At 36.9% G+C, this 24,713-nt stretch overlaps 1 protein-coding gene across 6 annotated transcripts in view; it reads left to right on the top strand.

The window, feature by feature from the left end:
- The window catches only part of MPHOSPH9 (M-phase phosphoprotein 9), a 64,255-nt gene that overhangs the window by 22,172 nt on the left and 17,370 nt on the right, over positions 1-24,713 (top strand). For 4 of the 6 annotated variants that reach the window (XM_057492404.1, XM_036921995.2, XM_057492406.1 and 1 more), the window contains 8 exons: positions 895-1,001; positions 3,619-3,744; positions 3,892-4,352; positions 4,692-4,847; positions 7,461-7,548; positions 8,976-9,191; positions 19,963-20,010; positions 20,911-20,975. In XM_057492404.1, the coding sequence (XP_057348387.1) occupies positions 895-1,001; positions 3,619-3,744; positions 3,892-4,352; positions 4,692-4,847; positions 7,461-7,548; positions 8,976-9,191; positions 19,963-20,010; positions 20,911-20,975 (1,267 nt within the window). Of the gene's footprint in view, positions 1-894; positions 1,002-3,618; positions 3,745-3,891; positions 4,353-4,691; positions 4,848-7,460; positions 7,549-8,975; positions 9,192-19,962; positions 20,011-20,910; positions 20,976-24,713 lie in introns of those variants that run through there. The other 2 variants (XM_036921997.2, XM_057492405.1) reach the window with 2 other exon arrangements.

The raw sequence follows: 24,713 nt of genomic DNA, 5'->3' as shown, positions 1-24,713 counted from the left end.
CCCCATCACCTGTGTTTCTGCAACTTTCTAACCAGCCTCCCTGCTTTCACCCTTGCACCTTCCATCTGTTCTCAGCACAGTAGCCAACATGATCCTTCTTAAACAGAAGTCAGATCTGTGATTCCTCTGCTCAAAATCCTGCCCTCATTCCCTTTCTGTCAGAGGAACCGCCAGAGTCCCACAGGCCCAAGAAGATCTAGCCTTGTTCTCTTCAACCTCACTTTCTGCTACTCTGTCCCTTTCTCTGCTTCAGCAGGGAGGCTGTTTCTCAAGTGTGCCAGATGTATTCTCATTTTAGGGCTTTGCCTTGGTTGCTTCCTGTCTTTGGAATGTTCTTCCTCCCTCATATATGGGTAAAATGGCTAACTTTTTGTTACCTTACAAATAGCCAACCTTGACCACCTCTCTATACATACAACATACTCCCTTTTAACTGATTTTTAAGTTTTACCCTTAGACTCTTACCACCTTCTAACATACTGGATATATTACATGATTTACTTACTGTTCATGTCTCACTCTTCCTGCCCCCCAAGCCTCACAAAATAATAATGCTAAATAAATATTTGAATCAGTGAATTCTTTACATTGCTTTACATCTATATAAGTCTGTACTGTTCTTTTAAAAAATTAATATTTTTTATTTATGAAATAAAATATATAAAAATATATTTTAAATTGGAGTAGTTTATCTTAACTTTTAATAACTAAGTTGGAATTCTTTACATAGTGAGGCATTTGTGTAACTCTTTTCCCATCAAAATTCAGCTTCCTGTATTCAGATAGCCCAAAACTAGTTACTTCCCATATTTAATTTTCTTTAGGTAGAAGTAAGTTGTCCTAGAAAGCAATTTTCTCTTTCCTCACTCTTTTCTGTGTATTTGTGCACTTTAGGACTGACTGACTGGAAACTGGAGGAGAAGGACATGTATCACTTTTTGCCTGAGACTTCAGAGAAGACATTTCCACCATCGTCTTCAACAGATATGTCACCACACCAGGTAATTTAAAGATAATGTGTGTGTGCGTGTGTATGTGTTTCTGTGTGTATTTGCATTATACAGTTGCAGTTAAGTACTCCATTTCATTATAAATTTCGTATTCAATTTTCTGAAAAGCATAGGCTTTAAATCATAGTCACCTGCTTTCAAATTTGGTCTCTCTCATTCATTGCCTATGTGATAGTAGGAAACATTCTTTAAAAGGAATTAAAAATGTCCAGTTAGTGTTTTGTGAAGTTAAGTGCTATTGTAAATATAGTAGGTCTTCAGATAAACTTCTTCCTCTGTCCCCAAACCTGGTTTGAGTTTCCTTCCTATTACAGCCTCTTACTAATCCATTTGTGCCATAAATCAGAGCAATTTAATTTGCTGTATTAATTTTCTTTGAAGGTTGTAAATTTCTTTTACTTCTGAGCAACAAAATAAAACTTTCCACTATGTGAACATCATGTACACATCTCACCTCTGTGTTTTGATCAGGTGCTCAGAGAGTAGGTTGGGAAAAGGAGAGAGAGAATTAAAGTAACCAGGAGAATTAAAGATTCAGGCAGGCGGATGGGGTAGCTGGAGGCTGAGTGAGTGCTTGTAAGCATCAGAGTCTCAGAGTGGCGCAGAAAGCAGCGTTCAGTCCTTCAGGAAAGGAGCAAAAAAGAGAAACAGATAAATACAACGAAGAACAAAGGATGGGCACAGTGAGATGGTGAGGGGGCTGAAAGGATCAGTGGGCTTTGCAGTTACAGGGATCTCTATGTGTTACTTGAGTTGCAGTATCAGTAAATTAATACTAGATTTTGTTGACTCTTAAGAGGCCATCAAATTTTTTTTTTTTTTTGCTAGTGTAAGGGGCCATGAATTTTAAGACTTCCTGTTTCATATTCTACCAAGAAAAAAATATACCAACTAGAATAATAAACTGCTTTCTTACCACTTCAAATTTATACTTTATACCTATAGAAAAAGAGCTTATAGACTTAATTAAACATAGATTTTTTTATCTTATAACCTACACATATCTAAAAAGGAGAATCTAAGTGAAATAAACTTTAAATAAAACTTCCCCTACAGAGGCTTACACTGCTCTTTTTTCAACTCAGTGTTGGTTTCTGTGTGTTTCCACGTAGTTTCCCTTGGGCCACCAGAGCATTTCTCATTTGGCATTTCTTTAAAAAAGATGAAGGGCCTTGATGCTGAGTTTTTACCAGCTTAGCTGTTATGTAGAACTGCCTACTTTTGACTCCTAGGTGCGGAATATTGCTAAACATATCTGATTCACTGTCCCTTAAATATTGGTTTTCAGGGGCTCCAGTGTAGTCTGTAGGATTTTCTTCCAAGCTGCTGTCTCTTATTTGGCCAATTTTGATGACTTTGGTACTTCTAAGCAGGCAACTTGGCCCAAAGCAGTCGTTAGATGCCATTCGTGACAGGAGATCCTCACTTCAGAGATGTTAAATGTGAAAGGATATCATAAAAGTGGTGAAAATGATTCATTGTAGTAACTTAAGCCCTTAATAGAATAACTCCCAACTGTTCACCCAGACCACCAGGCAGGGCTTCCTCAGGCTGAGGCTTTATGCAGAGTGTTCTACTTGTCATAGGCTTCAGGGCTTAAAAGGAGTCTTTAGGTTGTTGGTATATAAAAAGTAAAATTCCAAAACAGGATTATGGAAATTGTGGTAAATTTTAAGGATTTACATTTAAAAATTAATTCCTTTAATGTGCACAGTATAAGTAAAATTGTCTTACACGCTAGTTAGAGGGTTTGTTTAAAAATATTAACTCATGGTGTTCTGCAGCCTATGTAGGGTCTGGAAATTAGAAGTTTAAAGCTGTATGTGATGTGTTCTTTCAATGCCTTCAGTGTATTTCTTGTTAAATCTGTAATCTTGTTTGAGAGAATGTCCATAGTTTAAATTTGAGGCTCAGGGTTTAATGGCACCTCTGTCAAGCCTACAATAGGTCCCATCTTGAGTAATTTGAGCCCAAGTTTTTAATATTTGGAGCTTAGACCTCTTCATAACATTTCCAGTATGGCAAGGCTCTGATTTCAGGAAATGGATTTCAAGCTGTAGAAATTACGGTTTTATCTTCTTATATTACTAATTTAAAAAGGGGCATGTTTTCGCTGGGTAACTTCTTTTCTTAACACATTTTTTTTTGTTTGTTAACTCTTAAAAAAGTAGGAATTTAACTACATAGATAAGGAACTCGATCTCTTGACACCTGTCCCCTTGAGTCACATGATAGTAATCTGGCTAGTTTTCCCATCCTGCTTCATTTACTCATTATAAACTCTTTTCTTACCTCAAAACTTAGTCCTTATTCTGAGTAGGAGGACTGCCAAGTATTTTTATTCTTTGGAAGTATTCTTAGGTTGCTAAATAACTTAGGTTCAATTTTTCCTTTAATATTTATTGTTACGGGGTATGGAGATGTTTTCATTCTGAGAGAGACTCATAATTAACATGTAATAGCTTCAAACTTGTATTGTAAATCTGACAGTCTAGTCTCAATTTATTTAAAATATTTCAGAAATCTTTTGTGGTGCTGATCTTGATATCAGTAAACTTTTTTCATCATTGATAATGCCATTTAAATAATTTTGTTTCATATCTTTAAGTCTAATACTAGTAATGAGATGAAGCTACCATCACTGAAGGATATTTATCATAAAAAACAAAGGGAAAACAAGCAGTTACCTGAGAGGAATCTCACTTCTGCTTCCAACCCAAATCATCCACTGGAGGTAATGTCAGCCCTCTGCTCAGTGAAAATGAAAGATGCTTCCTGACTCCAACTTTAATCTTTGTTTTCCCTGGGAGATCTAAAGCCTCACTTAAAAACAAACACTGTACGGAGGGGGAAACCTTACTGTTGTTTGTCTAATTTCCAGGTCCTGACTCTAGATCCAATGTTACATGTGAAGTCAAGTCAGAAGATTTCAGGGATTCGACCACATGGCTTTTTGAATGCCCTTGATGACAGAATATCCTTTTCTCCAGACTGTGTTCTAGAACCTAGTATGTCTAGTCATTCTGACGTAGACTCATTTTCACAAGCAAGTAATATCGCTTCTCAGTTATCTGGATTCCCAAAATATCCTTCAAATACAAAAGCTTCACCAGTGGATTCTTGGAAAAATCATTCTTTCCAAAACGAAAGTAGGACCAGTTCCATGTTTCCTTCAGTGTTTGCTATTACTAGTAATGACATCTCGGTCAATACTGTAGATGAAGAAAACACTGTCATGGTACCTTCAGCCTTGGTCAGTCAATCCCAGCTTCTAGGTACAGCCAACAGTGTCCCAGAATGCATTTCATTGACTTCCCTGGAAGATCCTGTGATATTGTCTAAGTATGTATTTCAGTGAAGGGCTCATAATGTTAATAGATTTTCTGTGATGTCTGCTTGAATGATGAAAATGATTTTTATTGAACTTCACTGCTGTATGGAATCTTAAATTTTAAAAAGATATAGCATTTTTAAGGTAGAGCATCTAAAAATTAAATAATCCATACCTTTTTTGTTTTCAACTTATTGGTTGTGAACTTGTTTATTTATATATTTTCTGTGAATGTGTAAAGGAAAAAGGCTGTATTTTTGCCTATGAAAATGATTGTGTTCTTGTTTTCTTTTATGGGATAGAGAGAGAGGAGATGCTTTCCTAATAATCTTTTTTACTCTCACCAACAGGATTAGGCAGAACCTGAAGGAAAAGCATGCTCGACACATAGCAGATCTTCGAGCTTATTATGAATCAGAAATAAATAGTTTGAAACAGAAACTGGAGGCAAAAGAAATTTCTGAAGTTGAAGATTGGAAGAAAACCAATCAAATTCTTGTAGATAGGTAAAATTTATAATTTAACTGTTGAGTTAGTGTTTCTCTAACATGTATGTATTATTTTCCCCAAAGTACAATGTGATAAAACACTTTGAAAACATATACATTAGATTTGAAGATTTTAACACAGAAACATGTTTGCCTAAGTACTTATTTTTATAGATTTGAAGCAGCCTCTTAAATATACTAATAACAAATGAGGCTAGGTGTTTCAAATGGGCAAACTACTGAAACAGTTGAACAGCTTTTGTATATTTAGAAGAAAGTCATTAGGGAGGATTAGTACTGTGTACAGACTCCCTAATAAGTCTGTGACTTATGTCCTGGGGCAGTTCTCACCCTTTTCTTTTTATACCCAGACACCCATGAACCTGTGCAAGCGATTATCCTGTTTTAAAACAAACAAACATAGAAACACAGGGGAGAATGGCTTTATATTTGGGACTGCTTTATACTTCTTTTTGAGAGAGAGAATCATTAACAAAATTTGATGCTTTAACTAGTATTAATAATAAGTGTACTTGCAACATAATTTACAGTTAAATGGGACTTAGACTGAAAATTGCTCAGATCTAGATGACAGCAAAGAATTCTTCTCTTAGGCAAAAAAGACAAAAGTCCCTTGAAAAAAGATTAGGGAACTGAGATATTCTGGTACAGTTAACAATTTGACTTGTAGAAATTAGGAAAAGTAGCTTTCATGCTAGTTTGTGGTTGGTGTGGTAGTTAACATGCTATCTTAATCTGGAGTGTTTCTACAGCTTCCGTTTTGCTGATTGTGGTAGGGATGGGGGTGCAGTTGTAGACAGAAGTAATTTGAAAAGAGGCAGAAAAAAAAGCCAGGTTTAGGTTTTCTAGGACAAAAAGTGGATAGCAGGTTAGGGGAAGTTGCTTTTTTCTTTTTAAGAAGGCAAAGGTGACCACAGGTACTTCCTGTTGGAAAAACAAGTATGAAAGAAGCCCACCAGTAGACCTTGCTAGGTTAGAGACAGGGTGTGCAAGAAGGCATCAGTGCATGATAGCTAATTAAAGCAATTTTATGTCCAGAAGCTGTTAGGGCACTTAGGTCAGTGAGAGATACAAGTGTAGCAAATTGGAAATCAGGGTTTTAAATAAGTGGCTGAGTTATAACAATAACAGTGGCAATATAGGGTACTGGAGTAAATGTAGCAGTAGTATGGAAATGGATAGCAATACATTATTTTCTATTACCCACAAAAGGATTTGATCTGGGTTACAATATGAAACTACATGTTAGGACAATAGAAACAAAATGAGAAGTTGTAATAATTTACAACTGGAGAAATGATTGATTCCCCTAAGACAGAAACTAATATTATGTCATCACAGCATACACACAAATGTGTTTTAAACTTAAAATTGCGAATTGGAGAATCCCACTTTAACTGTGGATGGGGCCATAAACACTTCCATGGTAGGCCAGCTGTCATATCAGATTGTCATGTCATACTCTTACAACTCCAGGATTCTGGCATACCAGAATCTGAAGATTAAAAATACAGTTAACAAACCTACACTTGACTATTTAGTGATCTTTCTCTCAAGAAGTTGTATCAGTATTTCATTTCTGCAAGGCATTCATGCACATTGGTTAGGAGCATGAACTCTGGAGCCAGACCGGCTGGCTTAGAATCCCTGTGTGACTGCTTACAACTCAGGAGGAACTTACTTCTCTTTGTTTTCTCATCTGGAATATGGGATTGATGACAGTCCTAACTCAGGATTGTGAGAATGAATCAAGTGCTTGACGTAGATTTGGTGTGTAATCAGTGCCAAATAAATACTAGCTTTTATTCACTATACATATTTATACATATAAATATGTATAGTGAGAGTTTTTTTATAACAAAGATAAAACTATGTTATTCAGTCTTCTGTATCTTTTTTAAATTTAAGTTTTATTTTTAATGTAAGATATAACAAAATTTCCCACTTTAACCATTTTTAAGTGTCCATCAGTTCACTGGCCTTACGTACATTGACATTGTTGTACATCCATCCCCACCATCATCTCCAGAACTATTTTCATTTTCTCAAACTGACACTCTGTCCCCCTTAAACAATAGCTCCCCGTTCTTCCCTCTCCCCACCACTCTACTTTTTGTCTCTGAATTTGTACCTATGGGTACCTTGTATAAGTGAAATCGCACAGTATTTGTCCATTTGTGTCTGGCTTGCTTCACTTAGCATAATGTCCACAAGGTTCATCCACGTAGTGGCAGGTGTCAGAATTTCCTTCCTTTTTAAGGCTGAATGACATTCCATTGTATGTATATATCACATTTTGTTTATCCATTTATCTCTTGGTGGACACTTGGCTTGCTTCCACCTTTTGGCTATTGTGAGTAATGCTGATCTGAACATGTATGCACAGGTATTTTTTCACTTACTATTATAGAGATCTTTTCATGTTACTTTATTTTCTCTGGATACTGTATCATCAGATTCATTGGGATGTATAACTAAAATGGCATCTTGAGTCTTAGCTAATGTTGGAGAATTTGTTTTATGTTATATATCAGAGAATCAGATTTATATAATACTTTTAAGGGAAAGGGTTTTATCTTCTAATTGTTTCATTTCATTTTATGGTTTTAGATGTGGCCAATTAGATAATGCTTTGAATGAAGCTACTAGTCATGTGAGAACACTTGAAAATAAGAAGAACTTACTGGAAATAGAAGTGGTAAATACTCTATTTTTTGTTTTAGTGCCTTAATGTTAAATTTTTAAGTCTTCTTATTAACTGACTTTACAGACAAATTAATAGTTTTATAAAAACATTATGTGTTTTTTTTGCTTTGTTTTAGGATATCTTATTGTTAAATAAGTTTGTATTTTCAGTGTTGCTGCCTTCAAGTCATACTGTAAACTTTGAACCGTGAAAATTTCTGCTTTTTTTATTGGGATATAATTTTCATGTCATAAAACTCACCCTTTTGAAATGTACAATTCCTTTTTTTTTTTTTTAGTATATTCACAAACTTATGTAACCATCACCACTGTCAATTTTGGAACATTTTTCTCAAAAAGAAACCCTGAACCCCTTAGCCATCCACCTGTACACATCCCTTTCCCCCAGACTCTAGTAAGCACTCTCTGTGTCTGTGGATTTGCCTACTCCAGACATTTAATGTAAGTGGAATCATACAATACGTGGCCTTTTGTGTCTGGCTACTTTCATTTCGTGTGATGTTTTCAAGGTTCATTCATGTTGTAGCACATGTCAGTACTTCATTCTTTTTTATGGCTGCTGACTAAAATGTATGTATAGATCATATTTACCCATTCATCCAGCATGGATGTTTGGGTTATTTTCGCTTTTTGGCTATTATGAATGATAACATTGTATACAAGGTTTATGTGGACATATCTTTCTTCTTGGATATATCGCTACAAATGCATAAACTTTAAAATTTCTTTTGAGTTACTAAGTTTTATTCTTTCAGATGAAACCTTGTAAGTAAGGTTTTGGTGGAAAATGCCAGTTATGTTCTGTACACTGTTTCTTTGTCTTCGGTTTAGTTTTTTTTTAAGTTACCTTGGTCTCCTAAACTGTAAATGTTGTGAAGTCAGGGACTTAACCTTTCTTGCTGATCTTACATTTCTAGCACCCTAGTGCCGGGCACCTAGTGGATAGTCAAAAAATGATTGTTGAATGAATATTAACATATCAGATGTGTTTTCAATTTTCTCCATTATCTTCATAGTAAGGGAGAGAATAGGGTAAGAAATTACACACCAAATCTGTGACAATCAGCTTTTGCGCTATCTTAAATAATTAAATATTAATGGGGGGGACAAATTCCAGCTGTACTTTCAGAATCATTTCCCTAAAAGCCATGGTTATTTTTTCCTCATTAAAATGATCTGTAGGTGTCCTAGCATCATAATACCTCACATGTGGTTTTTTTGTCTATGGTTTATGATAATCTCATGGAGCTGTTTTAGTAGAGTAATCCTTTCTAAATCTTCATCCCGGGATTTAACAAGATACTAATTTGATCTCTGTTACTTTTCTATTATAGTTTAATGTCCATAATTTATTAACTACTATTGAGACATCTATATTTTTCATTAAAAACAGCTTATTATTCTTGTTTTATTTTGTAGAGTGATTTCAGGGAGCGCTTCAATGCGGCCAGCAGTGCCTCCAGAATTTTGCAGGAACGAATTGAGGAAATGAGAACAAGTAATAAAGAAAAAGACAATACCATCATTCGACTAAAATCAAGACTGCAGGATTTAGAAGAAGCATTTGAGAATGCTTACAAACTCTCAGATGATAAGGAAGCTAGACTAAAACAGGAAAACAAAATGTTTCAAGATGTAAGTAACAGTGGTAACTTAATGACATGCTTTGCTAAAGATAATTTGAGATATTATACTCCTACATGCTGTTGAGATTTTTTCAGGTTTATTTTCATTTTATGTTGCTGTTGCTGCAGATGTATGTCCTTCTTATGGGGTCAGTTGGATTTTATCTTGAAGCACAAAGCTAAGAGTTTTCAGAACTATGGTGTCACTCCCACACCTTTCTGTCTTTAGTAGGTCAGCTTTTGCGCTATCTTAAGTAAACATCTGTGTGTCTGGCAGGGTAAAAGGAACCAGATATAGAACAGGTTTGATTGAATTTTTCACTTTGATTTAATTTCACTTAGAATTTGGATCTCTATGTCATTGAAACCGGGTTAGGTTTCAGGTTGTTTATATATATATATATATATATTTTTTTTTTTTTTTTGAGAGGGCATCTCTCATATTTATTGATCAAATGGTTGTTAACAACAATAAAATTCTGTATAAGGGACTCAATGCACAATCATTAATCAACCCCAAGCCTAATTCTCAACAGTCTCCAATCTTCTGAAGCATAACGAACAAGTTCTTACATGGTGAACAAGTTCTTACATAGTGAATAAGTTCTTACATGGTGAACAGTGCAAGGGCAGTCATATCACATAAACTTTCGGTTTTGATCACGCATCATGAACTATAAACAATCAAGTCAGATATGATTATTCGTTTGATTTTTATACTTGATTTATATGTGAATCCCACATTTCTCCCTTATTATTATTATTATTTTTAACAAAATGCTGAAATGGTAGGTAGATGCAAGATAAAGGTAGAAAACATAATTTAGTGCTGTAAGAGGGCAAATGTAGATGATCAGGTGTGTGCCTATAGACTAAGTATTAATCCAAGCTAGACAAGGGAAACAAAATATCCACGGATGCAGAAGATTTCTCTCAAACCAGGGGGACTGAGGTTCTAAGCCTCACCTCTGTTGAACCCAATTTCTCACCTGATGGCCCCCCTGTGACTGTGCCTGTCTTAGGTTGTTCCTCCCTTGAGGAATCTTACCTGTCTCTGGCTAACCAGTCATCTTCCGGGGCCATACAGGGAAATGTGAAGTTGGTAAGTGAGAGAGAAGCAATATTGTTTGAAAAGGTTAGCTTTTTACTTCTTTGCAGATTTATGCCCTGTGGCTTCTATGCCCAGCATTTGTCTTGAGGTATCTTTACCACTTGGAGGAGTTATGATACTCGGTAATTTTCTATGTGTGGCACGAATTCTACTAAAGGGTTGTAATTAGGAAGGAAGAAGAAAAGCTATAGAAGTAGCAGGCGGAAGAAAACATGGGAAGATTGATTATTTCTTTGACATATCTTCTTGTAGAGTAACATAAGCATGTATACGTTTTAAACTACTAATTAAATTGCATACACACATTAACATAATAGGAATATAGCTACATAACAAAAGCAGACCTACAATTACCAGCCATATCCAGTGAAACCAAGAAAACTAGTTAGGTACCCTAGGCATTTGTGAAAACTTATCAATGATATGATGGATGTTGTCTAACTGAATTTGAATAGTTTGAGAAAAATCAGACAAATTAAAACAACACATTCCTGGGAACTGTTCACATCCCATATGTTCTTTTAACAGTAGGTAGTCTATAGTCGCACGATTTTGGAGCACTGCAACTTGCACTTCTCCTAATTCTTGGTTGAGTTCCGACAGTATAGATCCAGTCAAATTTGTTGTTTTACTTTATGCACAGGCCAGCTTAGATATCTCCTTCTTCATTCCAGTGGCAAGTCCAGGAACTGGTGGGATGAATGCAGCTACAACTGCAATAGCACCAGGATCTTTGTTGAAGTTTTTTGATGATCATCTTCTGGAATGACTCTTCCAGAGGATGTTGATGTTGGAAGTTCTTCTTCATATCGTATCTTAATTCGTTTTCTGTGTAGCCAAATTAGGCTTTGATCCTCTGTATAAACACAAGCAAACCCTTTGCCCACACTTTGATATGACCTTTATACCATTGTGAAGAACCTATTGGAGATCACCACACAGGAACTGCTTTTTTTTTTTTTTTAAGAGAAAGGAATATTATCAGAAAAATGTACTTCCAAAGCTGATCATCTGACACCCTTTGAAAGATCAAAATTAAGGATATGTAAAGCATGCATTAATTGGTGATTTGCAGTTAGTTTTATCCTATCAGGGAGTAATCCCCCTTTTCTTTCTCTCTTTTTTTTTTTTGTTATCATTAATCTATAATTACATGAAGAATATTATGTTTACTAGGCTCTCCCCTATACCAAGTCCCCCCCACAAACCCCATTAATGTCATTGTCCATCAGCATAGTAAGATGCTGTAACATCACTACTTGTCTTCTCTGTGTTGCACAGCCCTCCCCGTACCCCCACACACACTATACATGCTAATTGTAACGCCCCCTTTCTTTTTCCCCGCCCTTGTCCCTCCCTTCCCAACCATCCTCCCCAGTCCCTTTCCCTTTGGTAACTATTAGTCCTTTCTTGGGTTCTGTGATTCTGCTGCTGTTTTGTTCCTTCAGTTTTGCTTTGTTCTTATACTCCACATATGAGTGAAATCATTTGGTATTTGTCTTTCTCCATCTGGCTTATTTCACTGAGCATAATACCTTCTAGCTCCATTCATGTTGTTGCAAATGGTAGGATTTGTTTTCTTCTTATGGCTGAATAATATTCCATTGTGTATATGTGCCACATCTTCTTTATCCATTCGTCTACTGATGGACACCTAGGTTGCTTCCATTTCTTGGCTGTTGTAAATAGCGCTGCAGTAAACATAGGGGTGCATCTGTCTTTTTCAAACTGGGCTGCTGCATTCTTAGGGTAAATTCCTAGTAGTGAAATTCCTGCGTCAAATGGTATTTGTATTTTGAGCTTTTTGAGGAACCTCCATACTGCTTTCCACAATGGTTGAACTAATTTACATTCCCATCAGCAGCGTAGGAGGGTTCCCCTTTCTCCACAACCTCGCCAACATTTGTTGTTGTCTGTCTTTTGGATGGTGGCGATCCTTACTGGTGTGAGGTGATAACTCATTGTGGTTTTAATTTGCATTCTCTGATGACTAGCACTGTGGAGCGTCTCTTCATGTGTCTGTTGGCCATCTGAATTTCTTCTTTGGAGAACTGTCTTGTTCAGCTCCTTTGCCCATTTTTAAATTGAATTATTTGCTTTTTGTTTGTTGAGGTGCATGAGCTCTTTATATATTTTGGATGTCAACCCTTTATCAGATCTGTATATTTATGAATATATTCTCCCATCCTGTAGGGTACCTTTTGTTCTATTGATGGTGCCCTTTGCTGTACAGAAGCTTTTCAGCTTGATGTAGTCCTGTTTGTTCATTTTTTCTTTTGTTTTCCTTGCCCAGGGAGATATGTTCAAGAAGAGGTCACTCATGTTTATGTCCAAGAGATTTTTGCCGATGTTTTTTTCTAAGAGTTTTATGGTTTCATGACTTACATTCAGGTCTTTGCAATGATCTAGTTTCACTCTCTTACATGTAGCTATCCAGTTTTGCGAACACCAGCTGTTGAAGAGGCTGTCATTTCCCCATTGTATATCCATGGCTCCTTTATCGTATATTAATTGACCATATATGCTTGAGTTAATATCTGAACTCTCTAATCTGTTCCACTGGTCTGTGGCTCTGTTCTTGTGCCAGTACCAGATTGTCTTGATTACTGTGGCTTTGTAGGAGAGCTTGAAGTCAGGGAGCATAATCCCCCCCCCCCACTTTATTCTTCCTTCTCTGGATTGGTTTGGCTATTCAGGGTCTTTTGTGTTTCCATATGAATTTTTGAACTATTTGTCCCAGTACCAAACTTAACTTGCTTATTACGCTATTTCAAACACAATCTAAAGGTTCATTTCTTTTCTCCTTCTTCCACTCTTTATATATTAGGTGTCATATTCTGTACTCTTTGTGTATCCCTTGTCTGACTTTGTAGGTAGTTGATTTAATTTTGCATTTGATTATTAATTAATTGGTCTACTTCCTTTACTGTACTTTTATTTTCTGTGGTGACAGGTATTTAGTCTTAGGAGCACTTCCATCTATAGCAGTCCCTCCAAAATACACTGTAGAGATGGTTTGTGGGAGGTAAATTCTTTCAACTTTTGCTTATCTGAAAATTGTTTAATCCCTGCTTTAAATTTAAATAATAATATTGCCTAGTAGAGTATTCTTGGTTTGAGGCCCTACTGTTTCATTGCATTAAATAGATCGTGCCACTCCCTTCTGGCCTGTAAGGTTTCTGCCAAGAAATCTGATATTACCCTCATGGGTTTTTCTTTGTATGTGATCTTTTCTCTCTCTCTGGCTGCTTTTAATACTCTGTTCTTATCCTTGATCTTTGCCATTTTAATTATTATATGTCTTGATGTTGTCCTCCTTGGGTCCCTTGTGTTTGGAGAGCTGTGCACTCCATGGCCTGAGAGACTACTTTCTTCCCCACATTAGGGAAGTTTTCACCAATTATTTCCTAAAAGAAACTTTCTATCCCTTTTTCTCTCTCTTCTTCTTCTTCTGGTACCCCTATAATGCAAATATTGTTCCATTTGGATTGGTCACACAGTTTGCTTAATATTTTTTCATTCCTAGAGATCCTTTTTTCTCTATCTCAGCTTCTTTGTATTTCTGTTCTCTAATTTCTATTTCAGTTACCATTTTGTATATGTCATCTGATCTGGTCTGCTTTTAAATCCCTCCATTGTATGTTTCATTTTGTGTGCTGTATTTTTCAAAATTTTTCTCTCTTGAAGTCCTCCCTTAGGTCTTGAATATTTTTCTGTAGCTTTGTTAGCAGGTGTATGATTTTTATTTTGAAATCTTTATCAGGAGGATTGGTGATTTCAGTTTCACTTAGCCCTCTTTCTGTTGTTTGAGGTGTTTGGGTTTGTACCAGGTTCTTTTGCCATTTCATATTCCTAATGATTACTGTGGAATAATAACTTTGGGTAGGTGGTGCCTTCTAGTGCCCAGATGCTGTACTCTCTGGAGCTTCCCACCCCTGGTAGTGATGGTGGGGGTTGCCTGTACAGGCTGGGAGGAAAGAACTCTTTCCTTCTTCTTGGCTTCAGTGCCTTCCTCCACTGCTAGGACCAGTGAGCTGAGCATGTAGGGAGGAGCCTCTGTGCTATGCTCTTGTACCTGCCGTAGGTGGGGCTGCCCTCCAGATGGCCTGGCGCGATGGCAGGGGCAGCAGGTTTGCGAGTCAGTGCCGGCAGGGAGGAAGGGGCAGCAGGCTGCGTATTTGTGGTGGGGGTCCTTGGCTCTGTGTTGCCAGCCAGGGGGTTGGAGCGCGTGAAGCTCCTGAAAGTTCCTAAGCTGCTGGGCTGTGTGTGCTGGGACCATTTTGTCCACCTGTCCTTTCTCCTGAGCAGGAAGCTCTGTGTAATCCTTGCCCTTTTAGCAGCCTTCTCACTGTTGGAATGTCTTTCAAAGTGCCCACCTTTCTTTTGTCCTGGAGCAGCTGGTTGTAGGTACCTGTTCTCCACAAGCAGCTGGAATCTCAGTCCAAGTATTCTGCCTGTCTTTGCTTTCCAACCCCTCAAGTATCCAGAGCACCATGGGTTTGTGCTTCTGGAGTAGATTTCTAGGGCTGGGTATTTAGCAGTCCTGGGCTTCTACTCCCTCCCTGCTCCATTTCTCTTCCTCCTGCCAGTGAGCTGGGGTGGGAGGAGGGCTTGGGTCCCTCTTGATCATGGCTTTGCTACTACTTTACCTTTTTCTGTGAGGTCTTCTCTTTTCTCCAGATGTAGTTTGCTTTCCGATCGCTCTCTCAGGATTACTTGCATTTGCTGTATTTTCATGTTATATGTGGTTTTGGGAGGAGTTTCTGCCTCACTTCTCATGCCGCCATCTTGTTTAAACTGGTTTTTATTGCTGTTATGAGAGATGCTGCCATGAATGTTTCTACACATGTCTCCTTATGCAAACGTGTGCAAGTACCTCTTTAGTATTATTCCAGTTACCAGAGGTGCAAAACAAATGGTCCCCAAGCTTGATAGACTCTGCTAATGGGCTCAGTAGTCTAGTACTTGGACTGGGCATGGCAGGGACAGCTTATCTTTGCTCTGTAATATCTTGGACCTCAGGTGGAAACTCAAAGGCTGAGGGCTGGTCATTGATGATGGCTGTCAGCTAAGGCTGCAGGTGTTTTCCATGTGGGCTAATTTGGGCTTCTTTGCGGCATGACAGCTGAGTACCAAGGACAGATGTCCTGACTACCATATTGCCTGTTATGACCCAGCATGGGGATCATAGCGCATCACTTCTGTCACATTATACTTGTTAAATAGTCTCTATGGTCTACCCAGGTTGAAGGAAATTGGAAGTAGAATCTACCTCTTCATGGGGCATACCGAGGTTCTAGAAATGCTCATGTGAGCAGAAATATTGCTATGGCCATTTTGGGAAACTACAGTCTGTCACAGGAATCTGTGTATCTATGCGTGCAGTGGCTGAAACACAATGTGAGCACTGTTTTCATTTGATATGCTCATTTGCTCTCTGAAATTGTTGTACCAGTTTATTTGCCCACTAGTAATACATGAAGAATTCTTATTTTCTAGATTATTTCTAATGCTTGGTATTGTCAGACCTCTGAATTTTTGCCAGTTTAACAGATGTGATGTGGCTACATGGATTGCAGTCATCCGCGCTTGGCCTGTGGCTTGCTTTTCACTTCTTTTGTGGTACTGTTTTATGAGGTAGAGGTTTTGTATTTTAATGTTCAAAATACAGTCTTTTCATTTATGGTTTAGGCTTTTTTTATGTCTTACTTACAAAATCTTTCCCTACTCAAAGATCAGAAAATAATTCTCCCATAGGTTGCCTTCCAAAATTATAAAGTATTGCTTGATACATTTAGGCTTTTAATGTACTCAGAATTGCCTCTTACATGTGATGTGAAATAGGAGTTGAATATTTTTTCCAAATGATTAACCAATTGTCACAGACCATTTTGTAATAGAAGATCCTTTCCCTACTGACTTTTGATGCTAACTGTCTTGTTTATTATCTTTCTTTCTTGTATGAGTGTGTTTTAGGGCTCCCTTGTCTGTTCCATTGGTCTGTTTACTTGTCCCTGAATTGAAACCACATCATCTTAATTACTAGCATTTTATAGTGAACTTTGATTTTTGGTATAGTGTTTCCGTGTATCTGTTCTTTTAAAAATTATTTTTGCCTATTTTTGGCCCTGTTCTATTTCATGTAAATATTAGCTTATCACATTTCATAAAAAACTGCTTTTGATTGTAATTGCATTGAATTTATACATTAATGTGGGACAGCTGAGGCTCATAGTATTAAGCCTTCCCATACATGAACATGGTTTATGTTTCTATTTAAATCTTTAAAAAAATCTCTCAACAAAGTATCATGCTTTTCTTCATTAAGTCCTCTTATGTGCTTTGTTAGTTTTTTTTCCCCTCAGATACCATATTTTACTATTGACATGTTTCTAAAATAATGTGCTTATATTGTTATTTCTTGAATTTTTAACATTATGTACAATTAAATGTAGTTGAAGATGTAGGTTCTTTTTTTTTTTTTTTGAAGCTGTAGGTTCTTTACATGTCATCTGGCCATGTATAGAGTCCTGGGTATACATTTTCTTTTCATCAGATTTGTGAAAACTTTGTTCCATTGTTTTATGTTGCTAGTGAGATATCTGATGATTGATTCTCTTTCCTTTCTCCTCTTCCCCATCCCATGGCTTTTTTTCTCCTTTTCCACCACCATTTTTATTTTAAAAGTTTTAAGTCTGCAGAAAAATTATAAGAATGGTACAGGGAAAACCTCTGTCTATTCCTTGCCTAGATTCACCAGTTGTGAATATTTCACTGTGTTTGTTTTATGTCCTGATAGTATACAGAATCTTTTCTTTTGCTGAACTATTTGGGAGTGGATTACACTGAGATTTTATCCCTAACTAACTCAACAGGTATCTCCTAAGAACAAGGACATTCTCCTACATATTCTCAACACAGTTATACTCAAGAAATGTAACATTAATATAATACTAGTATCTAATGTACAGTCTACATTGAGATTTCCCCAATTGTCTAATGTCCTTTAAAGATGTTTTGGTTTTTGCTTTTTAAGCCATTCAAGAATCACACATTGTGTTTTTTAACTGTGTCTCTCATTCCTTTTCAATTAGTCCAAAACTTTTCCTGGAGGCTTTTCAGCATCTTAACAGTGTGCCTTGATATAGGTCTTTTTTCATTCATTGTTTGGGGGCATGGGTTCTTCCAATATGGAAATTAATGTCCTTAAATTCTACAGAACTTGTTAATATTATCTCTTAATTAATAGCATACCTGTTTTCTCTGAAACTTTTACCAGTAGATGTTGTACTGCTTCGTTTGATTCTCTAAGACTTATTTATGTTTTAGTTTCCATTGTGGCCTGTTTATTCTTTATCTTCTGGCCTTAGTATAAATTTATTTCCTCCCTCATTTTTAGTTTCTAAAGAGCTTCCTTGTTCTCTGATGGCTAGTTTTTCATAACTTTCTGTTCTTGTTTTATAAATATAACATTCCTATTTCTATGAGGATACTAATAATTGCTTTCTTCCAATACTTTAGTTTTGATTCATCTTTTCTTCTAAGTTAACCTTTCATTTTGAAGTCTGTTTCATATGGAATGTTTTTTTCCCCCCAATATTGGTTCTTTTATAGGATTGCATTTAAGAGTGAGGTAGTAGAAAGCTATTTGGACTCTGCACAAATGGGGGCTTAACTCTCTGGCAGCCTTCAACAGGCAGTTGTAGAGTTGTAGAGGAATCCTCCAGATGTGACAGTACAGGTCTTTTTTCTGGGATTCTTAAGTTTTCCCAAAGAAGAGTTTCTGAGGCTGTTGTGGCAGTGAGGAGGGAGAGTCGGGTTCTTTTTTTTTAAAGACTGTTCCTTAGTCATTTTCTCTTTATGCCTTTGTCTCCCCCACCTCCATTATATTTGCATTTCAAAGGTTAATTTTGCATCCATTCCTTGTCTCCCATTTGTGTCACCTGGCTAGCCAATCTACTGCTAGATGGGATGGGGGAAGGGCCTGGGCTCTAGCCACTTTACATAAGGACTTTCAGCCATTTCCCTGTGGTTCACCTGGTGCTCCCCCAACCCCATCCACTGCTGAACCTGGGATTCAAGTTGTGAGCCTCTCAGGATTATGAAGATATCAGCCTGCTTAACATTAGCATCCCTTATTCAGTCAGGCATTGGAGGTTATAGCCTCCTGTGCCTTGCTACATCTTTATTAAAATCTCTCACCAGTGCTGTTACTTCTTTTGTTTTCTCTTTAATTGCTTCATTGTTAATTTAGTGGGATCTCAGGATGAAAAGAAAATTCTCATGAATCTGTCCTTAATCAGAAGTCTCAGATATGTATTTTTAAACTACCTAATTATATTAGGCTTTTGGGATTATACCTTTTCTATGTGGAACTAATTTAACAAAAAGCAATATACCACAATTCAGAAAATGCAAATAAATTTTACTCTTAAAATAGTTAAAGGGTATTGACTAATTTTTTTTACTTTTTATTTCAAAACAAATTCAAACTTACAGAAAACTTGGAAGAACTGTCATACTCCTTTTACCTAGGCTCACAGTTGTTAGCCTTTTGCCATGTTTACTCTATCATCCCCCATATAGATATATATTTCACATACATAATCTTTTTTTTATTTTTTTTTATTTTGGTATCATTAATCTACAATTACATGAAGGACATTATGTTTACTAGGCTCCCCCCTTCACCAAGTCCCCCCCACATCCCCGTTCACAGTCACTGTCCATCAACAAGGTAAGATGCTGTAACATCACTACTTGTCTTCTCTGTGTTGCACAGCCCTCCCCGTGCCCCCCCAACACTATACATGCTAATCGTAATGCCCTCTTTCTTTTCTTCCCGCCCTTATCCCTCCCTTCCCACCCGTCCTTCCCAGTCCCTTTCCCTTTGGTAACTATTAGTTCATTCTTGGGTTCTGTGCCTCTGCTGCTGTTTTGTTCCTTCAGTTTTCTTTTGTTCTTATACTCCACATATGAGTGAAATCATTTGGTACTTGTCTTTCTCTGCCTGGCTTATTTCACTGAGCATAATACCCTCTAGCTCCATCCATGTTGTTGTGAATGGTAGGATTTGTTTTTTTCTTATGGCTGAGTAATATTCCATTGTGTATATGTACCACATCTTCTTTATCCATTCATCTACTGATGGACATTTAGGTTGCTTCCATATCTTGGCTATTGTAAATAGTGCAGTGATAAACATAGGGGTGCATCTGTCTTTTTCAAACTGGGCTGCTGCATTCTTAGGGTAAATTCCTAGAAGTGGAATTCCTGGGTCAAATTCACATACATAATCTTTTCCCCTGAACCATATGAAAATAAAGTTGTAGACATGATGTCCCTTTACTCTTACACTTTCAGTTTGTATTTCCTAAGAACAAGGGCCTTCACATCATAGCCACAGAATAGTAATCAAAATAAAGGAGTCTAATATGCAGTCCATATCAAAATTGTTCTTTTTGGCACTTTTTTCCCAGTCCAGGATCCAACCCAGGATCAGGCTTTATATTCATCTCTTATTTCTTGAGTCACTTTTAATCTGAAACAGTGTGTTAACCTTTCTCTTCCATGACATAAACAATTTTGAAGGGTATGGGCACTTATTTTATAGGCTATCCTTCAGTTTAGTGTTTAATTTTATGATGCAATTCTTTGTTTTTCCTTGTAGCTTTTAGGAGAGTATGAGTCCCTTGGAAAAGAACACGAAAGAGTGAAGGTAATGGTTGATCGTTCATGTTCTGAATTTCATGTACGGGCAGAAGCATTGGATCGGAAATCAAGAGGGCTTACCCTTTCTCCTCCTCCTACCTCTCCATCTAGCTGCTCAAACCAGACCACTCATTAATTTTCTTTGTGTCAGTAACCTTATTTAAAAATATTTGCCCATTTAAACTCATAGTTTGTTTGGATTCACTAATTTAACAAGTATTTATTCAACCACTATTGCATCTGAGATGAGGTGAAACTTTCAGAAGAGTATAAGATACCATATAGATGTAAATAATTTTCTAATTCTAAAGTTTTTTCAAAGCATTGGTTTTTTTGTGGGGTTGATTTTACTGATGGTGATTCTTAAGACTCTGAGAAATAGACACTTGAATTCAGTGAAACCCACAATAATGCTGTTAAGTGGGGTCCAAGTTTTTCTCTTGCATAAAATGCATGATTGTGATTATTCAAACTGACAAGTCTTGTGCATCTGGACAGTCAAGAGTCCTGGGGCCTCTGGGATGGTCACTGTGTCTGAAATTTCCCCCTTGCAGGTGTTTGTTTTGCCATTTACTGAGGTTTTACTCAAGTTGTTAAAATACGTCCATTGTAACACTCTGTTGTGTGTGACACAGCGAAGTGCAATAGGCTATACCTGTTGCATAGGGGTTTACAGCTATTTGTTTAAAACATTGCTTTGTCCTCTCATTTTTTTCCTTGAATTACGTATATTGGCTCATGGGTTGATAGCATACTTGTTGAGTATCTGCATAATTTTCTTTGTAGTTCTTGGGTATAGCCTTAGGTTGGTTTTGCATTTAAAATAAAATTAGATTGTGCATTTTAAAATAATAATACATTTGAATATTTATCTTCAGTTATCTGAATGTGTCCTTTATTTTCATAGGTTACATTAAATACAACTGAGAACAAATTGCTTGATGCACATACTCAGATTTCTGATTTGAAAAGGTAAAATATGTTGTCTTACTAATAAGCAAATGCCTCTGATTGTTCTTTCAGCACTTAAATATGTGTCTGTATTGAAAGTGATGAAAAGAAAGTTTTTCCTGAGGATTTTTAACCACTTTGAGATTAGGCTTTATCCTAATCTTCCCCTCAGAAATACACTTGACTTTATCCAAGAAGATTTTTTGTTGTTATCATTAATCTACAATTACATGAAGAACATTATGTTTACTAAGCTCCCCCCTTCATCAAGTCCCCCCCCACCCCATTACAGTCACTGTCCATCAGTGTAGTAAGATGCTGTAGAATCACTACTTGTCTTCTCTGTGTTGTACAGCCCTCCCCATGCCACCCCCCCACAACATTATACATGCTAATCGTAAGGCCCCCTTTCTTTTTCCCCACCCTTATCCCTCCCTTCCCACGCATCCTCCCCAGTCCCTTTCCCTTTGGTAACTGTTTGTCCCTTCTTGGGTTCTGTGATTCTGCTGCTGTTTTGTTCCTTCAGTTTTGCTTTGTTCTTATACTCCACAGATGAGTGAAATCATTTGGTACTTGTCTTTCTCCATCTGGCTTATTTCACTGAGCATAATACCCTCTAGCTCCATCCATGTTGTTGCAAATGGTAGGATTTGTTTTCTTATGGCTGAATAATATTCCATTGTGTATATGTACCACATCTTTTTTATCTATTCATCTACTGATGGACACTTAGTTCCTTTCGTATCTTGGCTATTGCAAAGAGTGTGGTTATCATCATAGGGTGCATATATATTTTTTTGAATCAGGGATTTTTGCTTTCTTCAGGTAAATTCCTAGGAGTGGAATTCCTGGGTCAAATGGTATTTCTATTTTGAGCTTTTTGAGGTACCTCCATACTGCTTTCCACAATGGTTGAACTAATTTACATTCCCACCAGCAGTGTAGGAGGGTCCCCCTTTCTCCACAACCTCGCCAACATTTGTTGTTGTTTGTCTTTTGGATGGTGGCAATCCTTACTGTTGTGAGGTGATATCTCATTGTGGTTTTAATTTGCATTTCTCTGATGACTAGCGATGTGGAGCATCTCTTCATGTGTCTGTTGGCCATCTGAATTTCTTCTTTGGAGAACTGTCTTGTTCAGCTCCTCTGCCCATTTTTAAATTGAATTATTTGCTTTTTGTTTGTTGAGGTGCATGAGCTCTTTATATATTTTGGATGTCAACCCTTTATCGGATCTGTCATTTATGAATATATTCTCCCATACTGTAGGATGCCTTTTTGCTCTATTGATGGTGTCCTTTGCTGTACAGAAGCTTTTCAGCTTGATATAGTCCCACTTGTTCATTTTTGCTTTTGTTTCCCTTGCCCGGGGAGATATGTTCATGAAGAAGTCGCTCATGTTTATGTCCAAGACATTTTTGCCTATGTTTTTTTCTAAGAGTTTTATGGTTTCATGACTTACACTCAGGTCTTTGATCCATTTTGAATTTACTTTTCTGTATGGGGTTAGACAGTGATTCAGTTTCATTCTCTTACATGTAGCTGTTCAGTTTTGCCAGCACCATCTGTTAAAGAGACTGTCATTTCCCCATTGTATGTCCATGGCTCCTTTATCATGTATTATTTGACCGTATATGTTTGGGTTAATGTTTGGAGTCTCTAATCTGTTCCACTGGTCTGTGGCTCTGTTCTTGTGCCAGTACCAAATTGTCTTGATTACTGTGGCTTTGTAGTAGAGCTTGAAGTTGGGGAGCGAGATCCCCCCCCACGTTATTCTTCTCAGGATTGCTTTGGCTATTCGGGGTCTTTGGTGTTTCCATATAAATTTTTGAACTATTTGTTCCAGTTCATTGAAGAATGCTGTTGGTAATTTGATAGGGATTGCATCGAATTTGTATATTGCTTTGGGCAGGATGGCCATTTTGACGATATTAATCCTTCCTAGCCAAGAGCATGGGATGAGTTTCCATTTGTTAGTGTCCTCTTTAATTTCTCTTAAGAGTGTCTTATAGTTTTCAGGGTATAGGTCTTTCACTTCCTTGGTTAGGTTTATACCTAGGTATTTTATTCCTTTTGATGCAATTGTGAATGGAATTGTTTTCCTGATTTCTCTTTCTATTAGTTCATTGTTAGTGTATGGGAAAGCCACAGATTTCTGTGTGTTAATTTTGTATCCTGCAACTTTGGTGAAGTCCGATACTAGTTCTAGAAGTTTTGGAGTGGAGTTTTTAGGGTTTTTTATGTACAATATCATGTCATCTGCAAATAGTGACAGTTTGACTTCTTCTTTACTAATCTGGACTCCTTGTATTTCTTTGTTTTGTCTAATTGCCGTGGCTAGGACCTCTAGTACTATGTTGAATAACAGTGGGGAGAGTGGGTATCCCTGTCTTGTACCCAATCTCAGAGTAAAAGCTTTCAGCTTCTTGCTGTTCAGCATGATGTTGGCTGTGAGTTTATCATATATGGCCTTTATTATGTTGAGGTACTTGCCCTCTATGCCCATTTTGGTGAGAGTTTTTATCATGAATGGATGTTGAATTTTGCAAATGCTTTTTCAGCATCTATGGAGATGATCATGTAGTTTTTGTCCTTTTTATTTATGTGGTGGATGATGTTGATGGATTTTCGAATGTTGTAGCATCCTTGCATCCCTGAGATAAATCCCACTTGATCATGGTGTATGATCCTTTTGATGTATTTTTGAATTTGGTTTGCTAATATTTTGTTGAGTATTTTTGCATCTACGTTCATCAAGGATATTGGTCTGTAATTTTCTTTTTTGGTGGGGTCTTTGCCTGGTTTTGGTATTAGGGTGATGTTGGCTTCATAGAATGAGTTTGGGAGTATTTCCTCCTCTTCTATTTTTTGGAAAACTTTAAGGAAAATGGGTATTATATCTTCTCTGTATGTCTGATAAAGTTCCAACGTAAATCCATCTGGCCCGGGGGTTTTGTTCTTGGGTAGTTTTTTGATTACCGATTCAATTTATTTGCTGGTAATTGGTTTGTTTAGATTTTGTGTTTCTTCCTTGGTCAGTCGTGGAAGGTTGTATTTTTCTAGGAAGTTGTCCATTTCTTCTAGGTTTTCCAGCTTGTTAGCATATAGGTTTTCATAGTATTTTCTAATAATTCTTTGTATTTCTGTGGGGTCCATCGTGATTTTTCCTTTCTCGTTTCTGATTCTGTTGATGTGTGTTGATTCTCTTTTTCTCTTAATAAGTCTGGCTAGAGGCTTATCTATTTTGTTTTTCTTCTCAAAGAACCAACTCTTGGTTTCATTGATTTTTCCTATTGTTTTATTCTTCTCAATTTTATTTATTTATTCTCTGATCTTTATTATGTCCCTCCTTCTACTGACTTTAGGCCTCATTTGTTCTTCTTTTTCCAATTTCTATAATTGTGATGTTTGACTATTCATTTGGGATTGTTCTTCCTTCTTTAAATATGCCTGGATTGCTATATACTTTCCTCTGAAGACTGCTTTTGCTGCATCCCACAGAAGTTGGGGCTTTGTGTTGTTGTTGTCATTTGTTTCCATATATTGCTTGATATCCATTTTAATTTGTTTGTTGATCCATTGATTATTTAGGAGCATGTTGTTAAGCCTCCATGTGTTCGTGAGCCTTTTTGCTTTCTTTGTACAATTTCTAGTTTTATACCTTTATGGTCTGAAAAGTTGGTTGGTAGAATTTCAATCTTTTTGAATTTACTGAGGCTCTTTTTGTTGCCTAGTATGTGGTCTATTCTGGAGAATGTT

The sequence above is a fragment of the Manis pentadactyla genome, chromosome 14, assembly GCF_030020395.1.
Source record: "Manis pentadactyla isolate mManPen7 chromosome 14, mManPen7.hap1, whole genome shotgun sequence".
NCBI classification, from domain to species: Eukaryota; Metazoa; Chordata; class Mammalia; order Pholidota; family Manidae; genus Manis; species Manis pentadactyla.
This window is presented reverse-complemented; position numbering and strand designations above follow the sequence as displayed.